The sequence below is a fragment of the Pan paniscus genome, chromosome 5, assembly GCF_029289425.2.
Source record: "Pan paniscus chromosome 5, NHGRI_mPanPan1-v2.0_pri, whole genome shotgun sequence".
NCBI classification, from domain to species: domain Eukaryota; kingdom Metazoa; phylum Chordata; class Mammalia; order Primates; family Hominidae; genus Pan; species Pan paniscus.
The window spans coordinates 190002970-190024473 of NC_073254.2; the positions used below are offsets into that span (position 1 = coordinate 190002970).

Below are 21504 nucleotides of genomic sequence, written 5' to 3' on the forward strand. Positions count from 1 at the left end.
GGAGCCGGGCGTGGTGGGGCCTGTGGTCCCATCTACTCCGTAGGCTGAGGTGGAACGATCGCTTTAGCCCAGGAGGTGGAGGCTGCAGTGAGCCGAGATCGCGCCACTGCACCCCTGTCTGGGCGACGGCGAGACCCCCGTCTCCAAAATGATGATAACGATAACTACCATTTTTGAGTACTATGTGCTAGATGCTTTTCATGTGTTATCTGATTACTGCAGCCCTATAAGGTGCAGCCTGGCACCGTTTTATTTCACTTAGAACTGAGATTCCGATAAAGTAACTTTTCCAAGGCAAGAGGTAGTCAGAGGCTGAGGAATGATTCAAATTTGAGTCCAGCTCCAAAGCACCGGCCCAGTGTAGTCTGCAGAGTTCCAGCCCCATAGAGCCACATGGAGGATGCAAGTGACAGTCGCCAGACAATCAACAAATAGTTGATGTAGATTTCTTTAGTGATGACTTAATTGTTAGGGCCTGCTGGGATTGTTCGAAAACCAGGGCTGAGAGTGGAAAGTGCAACTTCTGGGGACAGGAGGAGCAAACAGGGCAACTGATAGCAGTTTCCACATTAGGAAGCTGCCCAGAGTTAATTATGACTGTCACAACACAGCCCCCCCTTAACTCAACACACCAAAATAAAGAGCCTCGGTTCCGCTTTAGATCCTGAATTTGACTTCTTTGCAGGTTTATACGATGGTCTTAGTGTCATGTGGGATAATTGTGAGGATTTCGATTGTATTTAATTCTCCATGGAAAACCAGTACGGTTTGCTACTTTTTACATGGCAGGGAAGGCTAAACTTTACCTCTGCCCATCTTAGTTCAGAGTGACCCCTTTAACAAATGAAAGGATAACAAGAAAAAAGTGTATTATTGGACAGAGTACACATCACAAGGGATAAACCTTAATGAGAAGTAACTTGAAATGGTGGCTTAGAACTACATTTGTATACCATCTTCAACAAAGAACTGTAGATTTGCAGAGAAGTGACAGGACACAGGAGAGCAGTTTTAGGCTTCAAAGGGCAGGAAACTGGGAAGGTAGATACATATTTGGAAACTAATGGAGTAAGAATTGTTTGCAGATTCCCCTGGTACCTTAACTGGTCTGGTAAGTCTAAAGTTATCCCCAGTAAAGAATTTATATCCTGTCTTTGGGCGGAAGAGGGGGAGGATAGAGAGAGCTTTTCCTTCATTTGCTGCCTCTTGTCTTCAGCTCAAATTTGTTGTTGTTTTTATATCGAAGAGGCATGTTTTGGGATGACATTGTGGTTTTCTTCAACACCGTTTAGGTAGTCAGAGGTACGTGGGGTTCTTTTTCCTTCTTGTTCGTTATACTTGGTTTCTGCTCTCCCATTCCCCATTTTAAAAAATTGCTTATTTTGATAACTCTGGGATAGTGAAGGAATGCTGAGAGCAATAATGCTCTGGTCGTAAAACACATTCAGCTTCCGTGAACTTGTATTTTTTCTTTTTTTTTTTTAAGTGAAAGGCAAGTTTATTAAGAAAGTAAAGGAATAAACAATGGCTACCCCATAGACAGAGCAGTTTGCAAATATTATGATTGATAATTTTAAGTCTTTAAGCCTTTATCATATTTGAGAACATTTATGTAAATTATCTTTAATATTTAATCACTATGTTTTAATCATACAGCTCTCACGATATCCAGAAAGCAAGTTAACAGCAACTATACCTGAGTGCATTCAGTTCTTAAAAGATGTGACTGAAATATATAATACTCTATTTTTCTTTCTGTTAAGCAGTGCCTTTTATTTTATTTTATTTTTTAGGTATTAATAGGGGACCCTATTACCACATGTCTTTCTCCCTCAGTGTATGATATAATTTGTAATCTTGGGTTTCAACTCAGAGAAAATTGTGATATCAATAGCATTGTAACTCAGAATGGTGAAGTATGCTGGAAAACAATCACAGACTGTGTGAGCTACACAGAGTCAGGTTTGTGCTGTCTTTGTACTCCAAACTTTCATAACTGTCCCATTGAAAATGTCTTGACCTGTAAAATTCCCCTTTCTGACCATTGGTTCCTTTTGTTAGATAATGTTATAATACAGGCCTAACTCCAAGGAGAACAGGAATCAATGTGAAAAGAGAGGGAATGAGGCCAGAGAAGCATGGAAAAGTTAATGGAAAGCTGGGCTAAGAAAACCACCTCTACAGAGGAGGTGTCAAGAGGCACAGAGGGGCTGGTGGGCTGTTGATGATGTAGATCTCAGGGCCTTGAGATGATTCTCTGTAGGAGTCATGTGAATTAAGGGTAGAAAATGACCAGTAATAGATTATACAGTTATTTTAAGTGTCTTCTAGACATTCTTGCACACTTTGGAGCAGAGATATAGGTGGGGAAATTTAATAATAGTTATAAAAATTACAGATGAACATACTCTGGCCTAGCAGTCCGTTTTCAGGAATCCTTAAGACAGATACAGATATGAAAGTGTGTGTGTGCAAGGTTATTCCTTGCAGCATTGTTTATAATAGCTAAATAAATAAACAGCCAAACATCAAGCAGTAGGGGATTGGTTCAGTAAATTATGATAAATTCATATAATGGAATATTATGCAGTGGTAGAAAAGAATGAGGAGGCTCATCTCATACAGAAGTCTCTGAGCTAAGTTGGAAAAAGAATAGGAGGGGCATGTATTTGTAATTACCCTTTGGTATTCATTGATCAGGAACCAAGTAGATAGTTAATCCCAAACTTATCAAAAAAAAATTAAAACAACAAAAACTTCATATTATAAATATGTTTAAAACAATTCATTGCCATTAGAAATCTCAGCCTAATAACATTAACTTTAAAAAATCAGGTTACAAAATTGTATATACAGCGTGAGCCTGGTTTAATTAAAAAAAAAAAATCAGGTTACAAAATTACATATACAATGTGAGCCTGGTTTTCTGTATTCTTACGTACAGGTAAAGACATTGACAAAATAGTTTTCTCTTGTTTGAAACTTTTTGTATTTTCTAAATTCTCTGCTGATAGTATATTTTTCTTTCATAACCTGATAAGCATTATGTGATTTATTTCCAACAATATAAAAGTATATCATATGTTCAATGGTAAGCTAATTGTTGATTTTGTGGAAATTTTATAATTAAAGCATTTTTTTCTTTGATGATGTAGATATTTTATATCATGTGATATGGAGCTATGGTGCTGATACTTGTTTTCTTATCCTTTAAGAGCAGGGTCTGGATTACTGGGGAAGCGTGAGGCTGCTGGGCCCTGTGTGTGAGGCTGTCCATTCACATTTCTTATCTCTGACCAAGGGGCAATTTGAAATTCGATATGCACCGTGGTTCCAGTGGACAAGTTTTCCAGAGGTTTGGCTTTTGAACAACCTTTAGAAGTAAAAGACTGTGCGAATACTACTTAGAGGAGGTACTATCTGCCAATTTTAAAGGGGCCTCCTTCATCCCCAGGCCCTCCAGCGGTGAAGTGTTGAGGGTTGTAAGAGAACCCTGGGCTATTACGCAGGGTCTCCAAAGCCTGAGCTGAGAAACATGCCCCTTGGAACACAGGAAGGTTTTGAATTCATTATCACAGGATTAGGGGTTGGAGAGCTAACATTTGTCACACGGTGCCCATCCAAGGATAGAGGAAAAATTTACTACTCCAGAATAAGAGGCGTTGTGGAGAGGTATTGAGGTGTTCTAAGACGGTGGGGCCTGGAGACCAGAGCTGGGATACTTGGTTTGTTAATGGGGAACTGAAGGGAGTATGGGTAATTTGGGGCCTAACCCAAAATCTTGTTTTCGTTTGTTTTTTTGGTCAGTTTTTCTTCATTTTATTTGGCACACTAAATGACCCCAGTAAAGCAGTAACTATAACAAATCTAATTCTGCTTTGAATTTGGAGTGAAGGAATCATCATGTCCCCCTTGTACTAGCACTTTTAAGTGGCAGGATGAGTGCCTTGTGTGTATCTGTTTGAGGGCTCAGCCAAATCAAAAGGAGAAACATGATGGAGGTCAAAATGCTTGACTTTTCCACTTAAATTATGCCAGATTTGTTGCTTTCAATAAATGTTTAAATAAAGAACCTTCAAGGAATTCTTTAGCTATTAAAATATTTTTATTGATTCTTTAGGCAATATAATTATACAGAAAATGTTTACTTATTCACTGAAAATAAAATATGGCAGTTGAAATCTCTCAAGGTTTGAGTTTCAATAAATAATATTGTTACTTTGAGAAGTAGTTTCAGAGTGTACATCCTAATATGTGTTTTATTGTAAATAGTTATTTCCTGAAATATTTGATGCCTTGGAAAGTCTACAATCTCCTGCTATTTCTCTTAGCTTAATGAAACTGACATCGTGTCTAGAACGAGCCTTGGGTGATGTAAGTGTGAGAACTCTTTCATTATTGGCCCATTAAATTATCTGAATGAACATGAAACTATTTTACAGTTGTCCTCAGTTTTCTTGATTATTTTCCTATAAGATAAAATCATTTGGTACGAATTTTTAATATTTCCCTTTTGAATTATTATGAAATCAAAGGATTGGTGTCTAAGTACTTTTCACCCTTCATTCGTACAAACAGTTGCTTCATGGATAATGTTTTTAATGTTTATTGGCTCATAATACAACTGTTACACAATTTTTGTTTGAATTTTAGGTATTTTTACTGATTGGGAAGGAATGCCCCTTTCTTTTAAGAGATCTGCTTTCATCTGAGGAGCTTGCTCAAGTCTTCAGTCAGTCTGTGGTAAGCTTGTTCATCTAAACTCATGGAGTGTATTAGTCCGTTTTCATGCTGCTGTTAAAGACATACCCAAGACTAGGAAGAGAAAGAGGTTTAATTGGACTTACGGTTTCACATGGCTGAGGAGGCCTCAGAATCATGGCAGGAGGAGAAAGGCATTTCTTACAGGGCGGCAGCAAGGGAAAAATGAGGAAGAAGCAAAAGTGGAGACCCCTGATAAACCCATCAGATCTCATGAGACTTGTTCACTATCACGAGAATAGCACGGGAAAGACCGGTCCCCATGATTCAGCTGTCTCCCCCTGCGTCCCTCCCACAACATGGGAGAATTCTGGAAGATACAATTCAAGTTGAGATTTGGGTGGGGACACAGCCAAACCATATCATGGAGTAAGTGCAAAACAACAATTCACATATGCTGAACTTTTGTTCTTCCCAAACTGATGATGCTTTAGGGAAAAATTGTATCAGTGATTCAAGCATATTCTCCCTTCCCACCTTCCCTTTCAAAATTGCCCCTCCTCCAGCACATAGAAAGCTTTCCTATCCCGAGTGTGAATAACTCTGGGGCACCACAGGGCCAATGTGAAGCATGTTGCCTCGATCAATTACATATTAATAACTATAATACTAAATCCAGAATACAACTTTAACCCTTTAAATGAGTGATAATACAGTTTTATTTGAAAATTTAACGTGAAATTATGCCTTTTGAAACCATTTAAACTTACAGTGGAAAAAAAATTCAGATGTTAAAAAAATCATGCAGTTACTATACTATATTAAAATCTCATAAAGGGCACATGATCAAGAGACTTAAGACTAATGAATAACCTTAGGCAGCTGATTGAGGCAGGGTCAAGATGAAGAAACCCAGAAGAGCCTTGTGTGGAAGCTGTGCTTGCCAAGCCAGGGAGCTGCTAGATGATTTTTGGAGTAAAGAAATCTGTCTTCAGTGGAGCTTTTCCATTCTTTTCTGTGGATCTTTACTCCTTGTCCGCTTAAAGATCATTTTCTTTTGTGGAGTGCATGGAATGAAGATAAAAAGTACAAACCTCTTGTTACACTGAATTCTTAAACACATTTTGTTCCTTCGATCTGTTCATTGGTACTTGCTTATATGTGATGGGCCTTCTGCCCACTTGTGGCCCCTTCAGCCGCCAGGTCACTGGCATTTATACATCTGATTGACCAGATAGTGTGAACCATGAGTATTTCACAAATTATTGGTAGAGCAAAAAGATCTCCTGAAGTTGCATAGAAGAACTGCTTGTTAAATGTTCCAACATTCAGTAGAACTGCTCTTGATCATTTCCACCTCCTGGTTTTGGGTCTTCCCCTTGAGGGAAGTTCAGAATGCGTCCATATTCCCTTCTCAGCAGCCATCTTTCACATGCATGAAGACAGTGTTCACTTCCTTCTCGAGTCTTCTGGAGGCTCAACCATACTTTCTCCTATGACATGAATTATTTTAGTCTTTGAACATCTTCCATTATGTTCTGAGTTTCTTCTAAGTATGGCGCCTCAAACCCAAAGCAGTTTTCTGGGCATGACATGATTGCAGTCCATTTATTAGGACCCCTGGTTGGGTGTTTTCTTCACTCTGTAGATAGATGGTGGGGTGGATAAGTGATGGGCTTCACGTCAGACATCTGGGAAGTGGAGGCTCAAGCCTGGAGCCATGCTGCTCGGGCATCTGCCCTGCTGCCTCTGTTTAACCACACAATTGCATGCCGCTTAATACAGTGATATGTTTCTGCTTATCATATCATTGTCTTTTTACATTTTATTTAGATATTATGCACATTTGAAGCAACTTTATTAAAGCAGGATAACCTGGGTCAAATCTTATCCCCCATATTGATTTTGTAGCCTTTGAGACCTTGGTTTCACCTTTCCATGCTTGTATTTTTTTCACCTAGATGCTGGGGATAATCATAGTACCTTCCTCGTAGGTTGTTCTTCGGATGAATGAGTTGATGTACATGTACAAAATGTGTCTAGCACATATTAAACACTCAGTAAATGTTGGTTTTATTATTATTGCTATATACCAGCCAAAACTGTTGACTCTGTCAGTTAAAAAGAAGAAGACAAATGTTATCTTCATACTATATTGGTTTATTCAATAATTCAATATAATTAACTATGTAATAATTTGCGGATTAGATGAATGTGCTAAAAGTCTTCATTGGCTCTCCGTGTGGTCTCAACCTGCGTAACATCTTATGGCATGGGTTTGCGTCACCTGAAGAAATTCCTCCAAAGTAAGTTGCAAGTGAAGACATTTTCTTCCTTTTTTGGATCTACCAAAGAGTTTTTTAAATTTTGAATTTCATGAGAAGGAAATAGATTTTGTGAAAGATAAGTGAGTTTTGAGATAGGATTTTGAAGCTAAAATTGAATATTACTAGTGTAGTCACCAGAGTGATGACTGGGTTATAATTTCAGTGACTTACACCCCAAAGGCAATTCAGGGGTGACACCAGAAGGATGTTATGCCATTCACGTCCTGGGTGGGTGGGAGACCCTGAGTTTCATTAGGGTCTTCATCAGAGTGTCTGTGGTGCTGTTGTGCTGCCCAACTACTGCACAGTCTAATTCCTACATCTAGAGAATTTTGTGCAATTTTTTTTTTTTTTGAGATAGAGTGTCACTCTGTCACCCACGCTGGAGTGCCATGGTACATTCTCAGCTCATTACAACCTCCTCCTCCCAGGCTTAAGTGATCCTCCCGACTCAGCCTCCTGAGTAGCTGGGACTACAGGCACACGCCACTATGCCCACCTAACTTTTTTGTATGTTTTGTAGAGATAGGATTTCACCTTGTTGCCCACACTGGTCTCAGACTCCTGAGCTCAACTGATCTGCACGCCTCGGCCTCCCAGAGTTCTGGGATTACAGGCATGAGCCACCGTGATCGGCCAGTTTCATGCAATTTAACTTTGCTTTCTTAATTTTAAATTTGTATTTTTCACAGTGAAGCTTTTTATAGGCATGATTGAGTACATTTTTGCAACAGATCTCTATGGTATTTCCTAGATACTGTTCAATGATGATACTGTTGACAGCAGGATTGGGTCAGTTACTGAAGAGTTACCTTCAAAACACTAAACTTACATTGGCACATCGCTCTTTCATATCTCTTACAAACCTCGAGGATTTGATTGTTTTTCCTGGTAAGTACTATGTTTCACATTTTTCCTTATAGCTTTGCGTAGATATTTGCAAAGTCAGTAAACAGCATTAAGAGGTGCACTCTTGAGGTGGGGTGAAGTAGTTGTTCTTCAGTAGTCGGATGGCTTTCAGAGTTGCTTGAAGAACCTCCTACATTTTACCACCCAAAGCCCTGCCTCCTCCCACCATGCCCTGGGGTTGTTGTGGGGGTCACAGGAGTTGCAGCTGTGTGAGCTGAGCTCTTTCTTCCTCAGATGCACTATGAGCAACAGTGGCCTCAGGCTGTTGTATGATGTACATTTTCTCCTCCTTTTACCTCTTGTGTCTTTGTACTCATGATCATTATGCCAGAAATACTTGTAGTAATATCAAGGGTCTTTTACACCTTCTGAAAATGTGTTTTACTTCTCTTGGTCATTGTGCTCAGTTGGTCCATCCTGAACTGTTGCCTAAGTCACTGAAGAGACGTCCATGCCCCACTTTCCAAGGGTCACCTGCACCTCGGGCCCTTGGTCAGGGCAATCCTACTCTCTAACAGGTCCCCTGCTGCAGGGGTCACGGTTCAGCCACCTAAAGGGGTTGGCTTATTGGCATCACTCCCCCAGCATGTTTCCATCTTTTTTCAGTTGATCAGTATGATTGTGTTTAAAACCGTGTGTTATTTTACAGATGTTACTTATGAGGTGCTTTCAGTATTAGAAGAAGTGATGATGAAATCTGCTTTTATATTAAAAATCATGTTACCATATTGGGAAGTTGCACTGGTCAAGTTCAAGTCACACAGGTAACTAAAGGGTGCATGGCAGAGTGGTTTGCAGTGGTTGGAGGCCAGTCTTTCTCGATGCCCTTCACTTTCGATGCTTTTTGCTGTTGGAGTAGAAGTGAAGAGAACCTGGACTGACTTGAGCAGACCTGAAAATAAAACACCTTCATAGAGTCGCTTCAAGGACCGCCTGTGATTATATCGGAAACATTGCCTTTTGGTGCAGGTGATAGAATTATTTTTCAGGATCCACTTTTTAATATTTTCTGGAAGTCTTAGAATGAGTGAAACATGTTCAGAATCATGAAACATAGATAAGCCAGCTTCGTCCTTATATTCTGTTTCTGTTTCCTGAGGAGCAAACACATGTATGGTCGCCACCAGAAGGTCTGGTGAGCTGATCTTTAGTTCCTTAAAGGATATTACCCTAATTCATTCATTTTTATGCCTTGAGAACCCACTGAAATCCTGGGATGTGCATTTTTGTTTTTTTCTTTTTGAGACTGGGTCTCACCCTGTCCTCCAGGCTGAAGTGCATTGGAGCCACCTCGGCTCACTGCAGCCTTGAACTCCTGGGCTCAAGCAGTCCTCCCACCTCAGCCTCCTGAGTAGCTAGGACTGCAAGTGTGCACTACTGTGCCTGGCTAATTTTTGTACTTTTTCTAGAGATGAGGTCTCAGTCCATTCCCCAGGCTGGTCTTGAGCTCCTGGGCTCAAGTGATCATCCTCCTGACTCAGCCTCCCAAAGTGCTGGAATTACAGGAGTGAGCCACTGCACCCAGCCTCAGTATTTTCTAGAAGCAATGAAATGAGTTAGACAGTCCTTTGATGACATTTTATTCTGTAGAAGCTACTAAAAATGGTTCATCAAACATTAAAACACTGGAAAATGTTTTTAAAATCACTAGTTAATGAAACTTTGGTTCTATGTGTGAGTGGTTTTGTTTTGTTTTGTTTTTTGAGACAGAGTCTCACTGTGTCACCCTGGCTGGAGTGCAGTGGTGTGATCTCAGCTCACTGTATCCTCTGCCTCCTAGGTTCAAGCGATTCTTGTGCCTCAGCCTCCCAAGTATCAGGGACTATAGGCATGCACCACCATGCCTGGCTGATTTTTGTATTTTTAGTAGAGACGGGGTTTCGTCACGTTGGTCAGGCTGGTCTCAAAGTCTTAGCCTCATGTGATCTGCCCGCCTCAGCCTCCCAAAGTGCTGGGATTACAGGCTTGAGCCACTGCGCCCAGCTGGTTCTGTTTTGCTTCTCGTATTAGCAAGTATTATCATTTCTCTTTGCCTTTGATATCTAGACTGCAGCAGTTATTGTGATGTTGGTGTCAATATTATTTTTGTTTTTTGCTTGTTTTTTACTTAGAGAGTCTTAGTCTGTCACTCAAGCTAGAGTGTAGTAGCACAGTCATAGCTCACTGCAGCCTTGAACTCCTGGGTTCAAGCAATCCTCCCGCCTCAGCCTCCTGAGTAGCTAGGGCTACAGGCAGTGCCACTGCACTCTGCTAATTTCTAAATTTTTTGTAGAGATGGGGTTTCCCAGGCTGGTCTTGAACTCCTAGCCTCAAGCGATCCTCCCACCTTGGCTTCCCAAAATGCTGGGATTACAGGCATGAGCCACTGCACCTGGCCTAATATTTATTTTTGAAACGTGGAGTTTTACCTCTTTTCCCTTCAATTTCATAGGTTTGCTGACTGCGCCATATTGTTGCTGACACAACTGGAGACTGGACTTAGGAATGTTTTTGCCACACTTAACAGATGTCCAAAAAGACTCCTGACTGCTGAGGTAAGCTTGTTTTTATTATTGATTGTGATCATTGTTGCTGTATTAACAGTTTTCTGTTACCAATTAAAAGTTTTTAAAAATGTTATTCTGTTTCACATTAAAATGATTTTAATTTAGCTAAGAACTGTGGAAGGCCTCACTATCATTTCTATAGGATTTATATTTATGTTATTTATGATTGTTTTTGATATTTCTGTAATATTTCTAAACAGTCTTTAAAACTTAATGATACCATGAACGTAGTAGGCACTGATTCTCTCTCTAGCTGTGTTGATGGTGTGTCATTGTAACCGCGTGAGATGGCTGGGGTCTAGCCGGGAGACTGAGGCGACCAGTGGTTGAACCTGACCTTGGGAAACTAATCAAAACCTTCTGAACTTGAGTTTCTCCATCTTACAAATGGAAGACGTAGGATTTGGAGGTGACTTGGTGTGGTGCCAGCCCTGCAGCAGGTCATGAAAGCCTTTGTCTCAGTTTCTTGAGCCCCTCCATGTGTGTACACACGCGCATACACACAGCTGTCTCAGAGTTCCACATTGACCCCCGGTCGCCCTGTCTGAGGCAAGCGTCTCTGAGTTTCCAGCCTACCTCCTCTGGCTCCTAGAATTTCTCATTTCTGCTCCTTTTTAGTAGTTATCATAAGATCCTGCTGCTTAGTGACAGAGATCTCGAAATAATATGGCTGCAGTGACTGAAATAGGATAGAAGTGCATTTCTGCCTTTCCCAGATGTGAGTAGCTCCCACTGAGATGGCAGCACCCCTATCATCAGCACTCAGACCCCTCTGTGTCGTCTTCCAGTGATGAGGGCCAGGCCTTCCTTATGGAGACTACTACTTCCTGGCTCCAGCCGGCTGTGTCAGCCATCACATCTGCTTTCCAGCCAGCAGGAAGAGCAAAGATTGGTGCATGCCCCTCTCTAAGGACACTTCCTGGAGGTAGCACAGGCCTTGGGCCAGGGCTTAGTCGCACTTGCTGCCAGGGAGGCATGGAAGCGTTCCTGGGTGGCCAAGTGCCCAGCTTCCCACGGGACGATCTGTTGTGGAGGGAGGGCAGGTGCAGCCGCTCCACACCTCGGATTCTCGTCTCTTTCTCTAGCTTGGCTTTTGCTTTTTGCCCCTCTTTGTAGGTGTTCCTCAATGCTCTGCCGTCAACCCCATCCTCTGTTTCCTCTCCCTGGGAGATCTCATACAATTCTCTGCCTTACATTTTCATCTCTGGGGGAACAACAATTAGAAAATACTTTGAACCCAATGAAAATGAAACCCAACACATGGAAGTTTTGGACCCAGCGAAAGCAGTGCTGCGAGGGCAGCTTACGGCCCCGGAGCCGGGCTCCCCAGTGTTGCTTCTCACTGACCCCCATCTGATCTCTGCAGTTAGACCTGCTTATGTTCGCTAAATATCTTCATGTGAGTTTTCCTCAGCACCTCACATTTATCTTCTTTCAGAAAGGCGTTGTTTCCCACAGATTTGTCCTCTGACGCTCCCTCTGTCATCTCAGCCTCACCAGCTGCAGACTCCAGCAGCGTCTCGTGTTTCCCCAACACCTCCCGTGTCCACTCAGTGGCCAGCATAGCCGGTGGTTTCCACCCTGCTGACCTTGTGCTCTTCCTGTCCAAACTGAGAAGCCCCCGCCTGGCTCCTCGGCCCACCCAAGCTCATCTCACGATTCTTCCTCTTCTCAAATTTCATTCTCACAGTCCTGCTGATTCTTTTTTTTAGTTAGTTTTTTTTTTTTTTTTTTGAGGCAGGGTCTTGCTTTGTCACCCAGGCTGAAGTGCGGTGGTGCAGTCATAGCTCACTGCAGCCTCAATCCCCGGGCTCAAGCGATCCTCCCACCTCCGCACCCTAGTAACTGGGACCATAGATGTGTGCTACTACACCTGGCTCATTTTTACATTTTTTTTTTCCTTGTAGAGACAGAGTCTTGCCATGTTGACCAGGCTGATCTTGAACTCCTGGGCATAAGTCATCCTTCTGCCTCAGCCTTCCAAAGTTTTGGGATTGCAGGTGTGAGCCACCATACGTGGCCCCACTGATTATTTTCTAAGCTGATATTCTTACGTTATTTATGGTTTTTTTCATTTGTTTAACCTCCTCGATGATGTCCTGCTGCCTGCCAGATGGAGTTCATCCTCTTCACGTGGCAGCAAGGCCTCGGGTTCTAACCCTGCCCTCCTCTTTGGTGTGTTCCCTGTTTGGGTACCTCAGTGAAATTTAGGCTTCTTGTCAGCTCCAGAACTTGCTTGTCTTTCCTCTTACTTTTTTCCTCACCCCCAGATTTTCCGCTCCAGGTCAGGGGCTGTGGCCACAAAAGCGACCTTCCAGAGGCTCATCTACTCAAAGGTGGAGGCTGCTTTTCTCTGTGTTCTGTTTCTGTCTCATCTTGGAGGCAGTCCTGTTTTGCCTTACTCATGTGCATTTCTGCAGAGGTCTCTGCAGGTTCTCTGAGGCAGGCCTACACGTTGCTGTCGCCTGCTGCCCATGCCCAGTGCCTTCCATGTAGGCCACTCAGCGCGGTGTGGAGCGAAGCTTCTGGAAAGAGCTGGGCCCCACCCATTAGAGCCCTTGCTTCATGATACCTGCATGGGGATTGGCTGCACAGTGGCACGCACCATCACTGTAGGGCCATGCGGTGCAAATAAATTTGGATATTTACTTGTCATTTGACTTCATAAATAAATAACATGGCTGTTTCCACAGAGGATATAATCTATCAAAGAATATATTATTAGCCCAGGCTTTTATCCAGAATAAACAGGATCAGTTTTTAAGGCAGTACATATATGAAGATATTTTATAAAACTTAATAAGACACTGCAGATGCTGTTATTATTTACTGATTACTTTTGTGTCATGAGGTTTCTTCAGGACCAGTGGAAGATATGAATATGAGCGAGATTTTCTGACTTCAGAAGCTTATTTATCATGGGAGAGTGAGAAGGCATTTATACTAACTCTGTAAAACAAAGTAGAAGCTAATGTGTGTAGTTGATGGAGGTAAATGAAAAATTCTGCTTTTTGGAGAAAGTGGGAATATGTGGTAGACGTTGGATATTTAGAACTCAGAGGGAATTTTAGGGCTAGCAATACAGATTTGAGAGCTAAAGATAACAGATTTTAGAGTCATCTGTGTAGTAATGTTGAAGAATATTGGCAATATGAAATTTAAAATAGATTATTAAACATTTATTATTAAACATTAATAAATCAAAAAACATTTCTTGAGAGCTAGCTTACACAAAATCCTGATTTCATCACATCACACCGCATGGCCCTACAGTGATGGAGCGTGCCACCGTGCAGCCAATCCTCATGCTGTCAAATCTCACTGAAGTGATTTCATCAGGCTGTCTGTCAAATCTCACTGAAGTGATTTCGTCACGCTGTCTGTCAAATCTCACTGAAGTGATTTCGTCACGCTGTCTGTCAAATCTCACTGAAGTAATTTCATCATGCTGTCTGTCAAATCTCACTGAAGTGATTTCGTCACGCTGTCTGTCAAATCTCACTGAAGTCCCCAAAAGCCTTTTGAGATAGGCATTCTTAACTTCTCCTTTTGCAGAGAAAACCTGCATCTGTGGAGTTCAATCGGTTGCCTGTAGGTTTCATGTCTAGAAAATGTTGAAGTTGGGATCAGAACTCAGGACAGCCCATGTCTGTAGGCCGTGCCGATGATGCTGAGAAGCAGCGTGCATGAAATAAAATAAAAACAGACAAGGCTATTCATTGGAGAAAATAGGAAGCTGTGCTCCCTTGTGCACAAATACCAATCGTCAGGAGAAGTATTCTGTTGTATGAGCAGCGATTTGTGAGGGCCTGGGATCGTACATTTTAGAGATGACTGGGCTAAAGCTCTGTTGAGAGCAGTGTCCTAATGCGGCTTCATGGCCAGCTGCGCTGTGTTTTTGCGTCTTTTGTAATGTGTTTATTTTGTCAGTGACATTCCTCTCATAGTGTTTCTAGATGAATGTTTGTTTTAACAAAAAACTTTGGTATGTGTGGCCATGTACCAGAATTTTTTCTTATTTTGCATAGTGTTAGTGTATTTGTATTTTGCTTTAATTGTTTATTTTCATTTCTTTCCTTTTCTGAAGTCAACAGCTCTTTATACCACCTTTGATGAAGTAAGTAAGTAAACTTGTAAGGTAACTTGAAACAAACAGAACACTGTCTTCTTTTAAAATACAAATTAAAACGCAAAATTAAAGATCAGCCATAAATCATATACTTACAGGAAAATGTCCATAGTAATATAAACCAAAAAAAGCTGATAATTGATATTTCCGGTTAATTTTGGGGCCCAGTGTTACCAATCTAGCTCCCAAAGCTATCCAAAGCTCAAAGTTGGAAAATACCAAGGGATCTAACAGGATTAGCTATAATTATTTAGAGTCTTGCATTTTAGATTTAGGGGTAACATCTTTTTTGTACAAGAAATATTCCCCAACTACTGTTACAAGTGTGTAGTATATATTGATTCATTTAATCTGCATATTGGGGGTGTGAATAGTAAAAAAATCACAGTTGAAAATGCCTTTTATCAACCATAGAGCGTAGAGGCATTTGTGTGTGTAACCCCGGATAACATTCATGTGCACCGAAAGTGTGACAGCTTATGGGAAACCAAGGGAAGGGTCACCTGTAGAGGTCCGGACATTCGGTTTTGCCTTTAAGACAACTATTAGATCCTAAGTGAGTGTGTGGTGGGTGAGTTAAAATGTGCCTGTTTACTTGCAGAGCTTCTTCCATTAGGTGAACAATCTGCTGTGATTTTAATGTGTAAGACCTTTGGTAATGTGAGGAATTGATTAGATAGTGCAGCCCAGTCTCTAGAGGATCAGATCTGTGGGATTGGTTGGGGTGGTTGGGCAAAGTCCATGGTGAGTTAAGAAATGACTTTGGAAGTGACTCTAATGTGTACACAAACAACACACATGCACACACCACACATACATACACACACGAACACATACCTCCATGCTGCATATACACACACAGGCATACACACTAATGTGTACACAAACACACATGCACATACCACACATACATACACACACACACATGAACACATACCTCCATGCCACACAGACACACACAGGCATACACATACTCTAATGTGTACACAACACACATGCGCACACCACACATGAACTCACACATCCATGCCACATATACACACACAGGCATACACACCCCCACAACACATATGCAGGCACATATACTACACACACACACACACACACACACACACACACAGGCACAGTTGCATATAAACACACAAATGTACACACCCCCACACCACATATGCACATACACATATACACACCACACATATTCATAGTCACATACACAAGCACACATGTGTATACAATTATTAATATAGTCTTAAAGTCATTCTGTTGGTTAAGAAAATATTTCCTGAACACCTGTTTGCTGAATTTTAAAGACTGTCCATTTAATTTGCTTAGACCTTAGATAACAAGTTAGGCTAAAAGTACTATGTCCATCAACTCTGAAAGTTCTGTATGTTTATGTATGGGGACCAGTTAATCAATGTATTTATTTTTGATGTTTTAGATATTGGCAAAACACTTGAATGATGGTAAAATCAATCAGCTTCCTCTTTTCCTTGGAGAGCCTGCTATGGTAAGTATTAGGTATTTTCCAGGCTAATATTCTTGTATTTATGGATGTTGTCAGCACTTCTCTAAAATTAAATTAATTTTGGCTTGTGGTTTGCTCAAGAAAAATACTTCTGAAACATTGCTGTGCTGTCTCAGCTTCAGCCACCAATCAGCTGATGTTTGCCAAGCTGTCACTCCTTACATGTGTTCTTTAAAGGCCTGATGATTTAGCTGCCCTGTCCCTAAGCAAAATTTGTATTTGTTTTTTACATGTATTTGTGCTGTAGAACGGACATATATTTGTGCCTTGTTAAATGCAACAGTTAGGCCAGGTGCGGTGGCTCACGCCTATAATCCTAGCACTTTGGGAGGCCAAGGCGGGCAGATCACAAAGTCAAGAGTTCAATACCAGTCTGGTCAATATGTTGAAACCCCATCTCTAATGCAAAAATTAGCTGGGTGCGGTGGCGGGCACCCACCTACTCCCGAGTCCCAGCTACTCAGGAGGCTGAGGCGAGGAAAATGGCTTGAACCTAGGAGGCAGAGGTTGCAGTGAGCTGAGATCCTGCCACTGCACTCCAGCCTGGGCAACAGAGCAAGACTCCGTCTGAAAATAAAAGCATCAGTCAAATGTGAGTAATAAGATTGAGTATTGGATGAAAAGAGGATCATTAATTGTTTAAGGCCATCTATCCATTTTTTTATATTTTATGAAGATATTTCAGTGACTAATTTGGACTACAATAGGTATTTGACATTTATTCCTTCTAACAGTCAGGCGACCTAGAATCATGCTCGTGTTCTGTGACTTTAGACTCCGTGCTCTGTGGACATCCATTTTTGCCATCAAAAAATAAGATGATTGAACTAGTTTAATGTTCTTTCCACCTTGAGTCTCTGTGATGCTTCTGACCATTGGCGGTTTGCCAAGGGCAGCAGTTTTCTGACCTCTTTTCCCTATAACCTGTGGGAGAGGCCTTGGATTTGTGTCGTAAGAAGCAACAGACTTTCGAAGGTGAAAGAGCAGATGAGAAAGTGCAGGGGCTGTGCTCACACAAGAAAGAGCCGTGATTTCTTTTATTGCCTTGGAAAAGCTCATTTGGAAATGTTCACACTCAGTTCCCTTCCTTGGAGGAAGGTGAAAACAAGAAAGACTGGAATTTGATGAGGCTCCAGTACCACCTGGGCAGCTCTGCCTTCCCCACAGCCTCTCTGGCTCCCTGGTCTGTCCTGTGGGTGTAGGAGAAGAGCTCTCCCCAGCAGAGTCCCACCCAGGGCTTCAGAGGACTTGATGGATGCACTCTTTCCTTCTATTCAGCAACACCAGGCACGTCTCTCTGCTGCGGATACTAACAAAATATTTTCTCTGTTTAATTTCTGAAAGGAATTTCTCTGGGATTTCCTGAACCATCAGGAGGGTCCCCGCATAAGAGATCATTTAAGCCACGGGGAGATCAACTTACATGAATTTTCAAAAGAAACAACTAATCAGTTGCTTGCATTTTCTCTTGTACTGCTGCTCAGATTCGTTGATGACAGTCTGCTATCAGTTTTTAAGGTAATTTATAGGGAAGAAAATCATTAATTAGATTAACTCATTCAGCTATGAAAATATAGTTTATTTTTAAAATGTAATTAACTGTTAATCATCTTTTAATATATCTGAGTTACAGTATCCTCCATCAGAAAAAAAAGTGATTGGATTACATGTATGTTTATATTCTCTATCACAGATCAATCAATATTAATCTCAGCTAAAATAATTTAACTCGTTTCTTAAAAACACATTTGCTTTTGTATGTAACAGCAGCTAAGTATTGAAAAGGAAAGAACAAATTATAAAACAGGATTAACCAAATATTAGGAAATTTTTACAGATATTTGCTAAATCGATGGGGTAGGATATTTGCATCATCAATAAACTCTTTTATTTCAAAGTAAATAATTTAGGATAGAACATTTGTTATTGATATTTTAATCTTTTTTTCAGATTATACATGTGACAGTTATTTTTAAAATTGTTTAAATGTTCAAACAAAAATTACTAGAAATAGAAAAATTAATGTGAAAAGTAACAGCCCTCAGGAATTCCATCTCTCAGAAATAACTACTGTTAATAATTCGGTGTTGTTGCTACCACATTTTTGCTATGAGTATACTAAAGTGAGTTCATAGGAAGGTACGTTATGTTTTATAGCTAGCATTTTTCATTAACTGTGTTTTTGGCATTTTTGTTCTGCCTTATTCTTTTTGTCAGCTGTTTGATATTCCATTTTATCAATATGTTATTATTTACCTAAGCAGTCCATCATTGATGAATGGGTTGTAATGTTCCCTGATGTAGAAAATTCCTAATTATTATGCTGAAATGAACATCTTTGTTCATTTGGGCACTTACGTAAATACTCTTAAAAAGTAAAGTTCTAAGACAAAATATATCAATAAGGTTTTTAAAAATTTTATTATTATTATTATTATTATTTTTTTTTAATGAGACAGGGTCTCACTCTGTCACCCAGGCTGGAGTGCAGTGGTGCAGTCATGGCTCATGGCAGCCTCAACCTCCTGGGCTCAAGCCATCCTCTTACCTCAGCCTCTTGAGTAGCTGGGACCACAGGCACAAGCCACCATATCCAGCCAAGATTATGTTTTTATTTTCATTTTTTTTATGTTTACTAGATGTTTATAATTCCTTTATTAATTGCCTATTAATGTATTTTCTCCATTTATTTCAGTTTTATTTTTCCCATTGGATCATTAGCCTTGTTTGTGTACATATTGCTTTGTTATTTTTTCATAGATTTTGATTTTTTTTTCTCTTTGGCTTCACATTTGGAGTCATTCTGAAAAGAATCTTTGCTTTTCAAAATTAAAAATATATGTATACATTTTCTCTGATACTTCTATTTTTTCTTTTTTCTTTTCTTTCTTTCTTTCTTTTTTTTTTTTTTATTGAGACGGGGTCTTGCTCTGTCGCCCAGGCTGGAGTGCAGTGGCGTGATCTCAGCTCACTGCAACCTCTGCCTCCCGGGTTCAAGCAGTTCTCTGCCTCAGCCTCCCGAGTAGCTGGGATTACAGGCGCCCGCCACCACGCCCAGCTAATTTTTTTCTATTTTTAGTAGAGACGGGGTTTCATCATGTTGGCCAGACTGGTCTTGAACTCCTGACCTTGTGATCCACCCGCCTCGGCCTCCCAAAGTGCTGGGATTACAGGCATGAGCCGCTGTGCCCTGCCTATTTTTTCTTTATTTTCCATTTACATCTTTTGATCCAACTGGAATTTATTTCATCTTGGGAGTAAGGTACAGAATCTAGCTTTACTTTTAAAAAAATTAATAGTTATTATTCTGTGTAAACTTGGACAAACATACAACCCAAAAAACAAATAAGAATGAGGACCTCGTGGATTGAATTAGGGATAATTGACATTTTTCACAATATTGAAGCTTATTCAGGGACACAGGTTCTCCCCATCTTCATTCCTTGAGTCCTCCCGTGTACGCGGCACCTCCAGCCTCCTAGGTGGCTGCTCAGGCTGGAAGCCTTAGATTCCTCTCTTCGCTTCATACTCAGTCCTTGGAACAGGTCTTAGAAATATGTTCCACAGTCCAGGCGCGGTGGCTCACGCCTGTAATCCCAGCACTTTGGGAGGCCGAGGCAGGCGGATCACCTGAGGTCAGAAGTTCGAGACCAGCCTGGTCAACATGGTGAAACCCCGTCTCTAATAAAAATACAAAAATTAACCGGGCGTGGTGGCGGGTGCCTGTAGTCCTGAGAATAGCTTGAACACGGAAGGCACATGTTGCAGTGAGCCGAGATTGTGCCACTGCACTCCAGCCTGAATGACAGAGCAACACTCCATCTCAAAAAAATAAAAAAAGAGAACAAAAAAAGAAATATGTTCCACATCTGCTACTCCCTGTCCCTCCTGTGCCACCACCTGGCCATGCCGCCCTGGCCCCTCCCTGGAGTGTTGCTGGCACTGACTGGTCTGCCCACCGACTTCTGCGAGCCCTTCACCTTGTCGTAACACAGCAGCCAGACTGATCCTTTTACCAACATGTCTTCCCTCTCCTCGGAAGCCCTCGGGTGGGTTCACATCTTGGAACAGAAGCCAGGTGCTCTTCAGTGGCACACATATGCTGTGTGTGTGTCTGCCCTGCGGGGACGTCACCCATGCAGGCACATGCGTGTACCTCCCGTGTTCTGCCCAGCACACGCCCTGGTGCACTCCAGGCTCTCACACACCTGAGTGACGGGAAGGCCAGCACATTTCTTCTGTAGTTAACATCTAGCTACTTGAGTTGTTTGTTTTGTGCTTTTAAGAATTGTAGGTAGTGGGCCAGGCACAGTGGCTCACGCCTGTAATCCTAGCACTTTGGGAGGCCGAGGCAGATGGGTCACCTGAGGTCAGGAGTTCGAGACCAGCATGGCCAAACATGGTGAAACCCCGTCTCTACTAAAAAATACAAAAAAATTAGCCAGGCGTGGTGGTGGGTGCCTGTAATCCCAGCTACTCAGGAGGCTGAGGCAGGAGAATCGCTTGAACCTGGGAGGCAGAGGTTGCAGTGAGCCGAGATTGCGCCAGTACACTCCAGCCTGGGCAAAAACAGTGAGACTCCATCTCAAAAAAAAAAAAAGAATTGTAGGTAGTTACAGATTTTTTAATTTGTCAGCTATCAATTCACTGACTTTGTTTCTCATAGGTTTTAGTTGGCTGACTTGGATTTTTAAGTTATGTGGTTATATCAGCTGCAAATAATGTAATTTTTATGCTTTTTAAAATATGTATATGCTTGGCAATTAAATGTTTATGCGATCCTTTTTTTAGTTGTATTCATTTTTAGTGTTTAAGTAACTATTTCCTAGTTACATTTCCAATTGTTTGGAATCTTTTTTTTCTTATTCATCTCCAGTTTTGTGCACAGAGGGTGGGTGTGGCATTTGTGATCTATTATTGTTAATGGCCTCCATTTAAAATCATTTTATTGGCTGTCATTTGCCTGCCATGTCAAGCCTATTTTAATGAAGCATTTGCTTTTCTAGCTGCATAGAATTATTTTAAGAAAGATAATGAGAAATGGGGACTCTAAGTGGCCTACAGTTCAATAGAAGAAAGCTAAAAGCCCACCCAAACATGATAGTAACCACTGTTTTCTCTGCACTAGGAAAAAGCAGCCGTAGAATTGTTGATTAGTCTTGCAGAAGGCTATAGTTCTCGCTGTCATCCGGTTTTTCAGCTTAAAAAACAGGTATGCCAAATGCAGGGTGCCGGGAGGGGCGTGTATGTCTCTGAAACCACCTGTCTTTTGCAGAGATGCTGGAAGGGTGCAGTTTGCATGCTGAGTCAGACTTTGAGTTGGGCAGATCCAGCTTTTTAACCAGTGCGGGGCCTGCTGTGGCG

At 41.3% G+C, this 21504-nt stretch overlaps 1 protein-coding gene across 9 annotated transcripts in view; it reads left to right on the top strand.

Moving 5' to 3' along the window:
* Positions 1–21504, top strand: part of ERMARD (ER membrane associated RNA degradation) — a 30567-nt gene that overhangs the window by 923 nt on the left and 8140 nt on the right. For 3 of the 9 annotated variants that reach the window (XR_004672296.3, XM_034963280.3, XM_034963281.3), the window contains exons 2-13: positions 1794–1962; positions 3216–3355; positions 4273–4374; positions 4654–4743; positions 6910–7007; positions 7783–7919; positions 8587–8701; positions 10369–10471; positions 14571–14600; positions 16054–16122; positions 17485–17658; positions 21269–21352. Coding sequence is in view for 8 of the 9 variants with exons in the window: in XM_034963280.3 (XP_034819171.3) it covers positions 1794–1962; positions 3216–3355; positions 4273–4374; positions 4654–4743; positions 6910–7007; positions 7783–7919; positions 8587–8701; positions 10369–10471; positions 14571–14600; positions 16054–16122; positions 17485–17658; positions 21269–21352 (1311 nt within the window). In the remaining variant the exon portion in view is untranslated. Of the gene's footprint in view, positions 1–1125; positions 1303–1356; positions 1963–3215; positions 3356–4272; positions 4375–4653; positions 4744–6909; positions 7008–7782; positions 7920–8586; positions 8702–10368; positions 10472–14570; positions 14601–16053; positions 16123–17484; positions 17659–21268; positions 21353–21504 lie in introns of those variants that run through there. The other 6 variants (XM_063605557.1, XM_063605558.1, XM_034963286.3 and 3 more) reach the window with 6 other exon arrangements.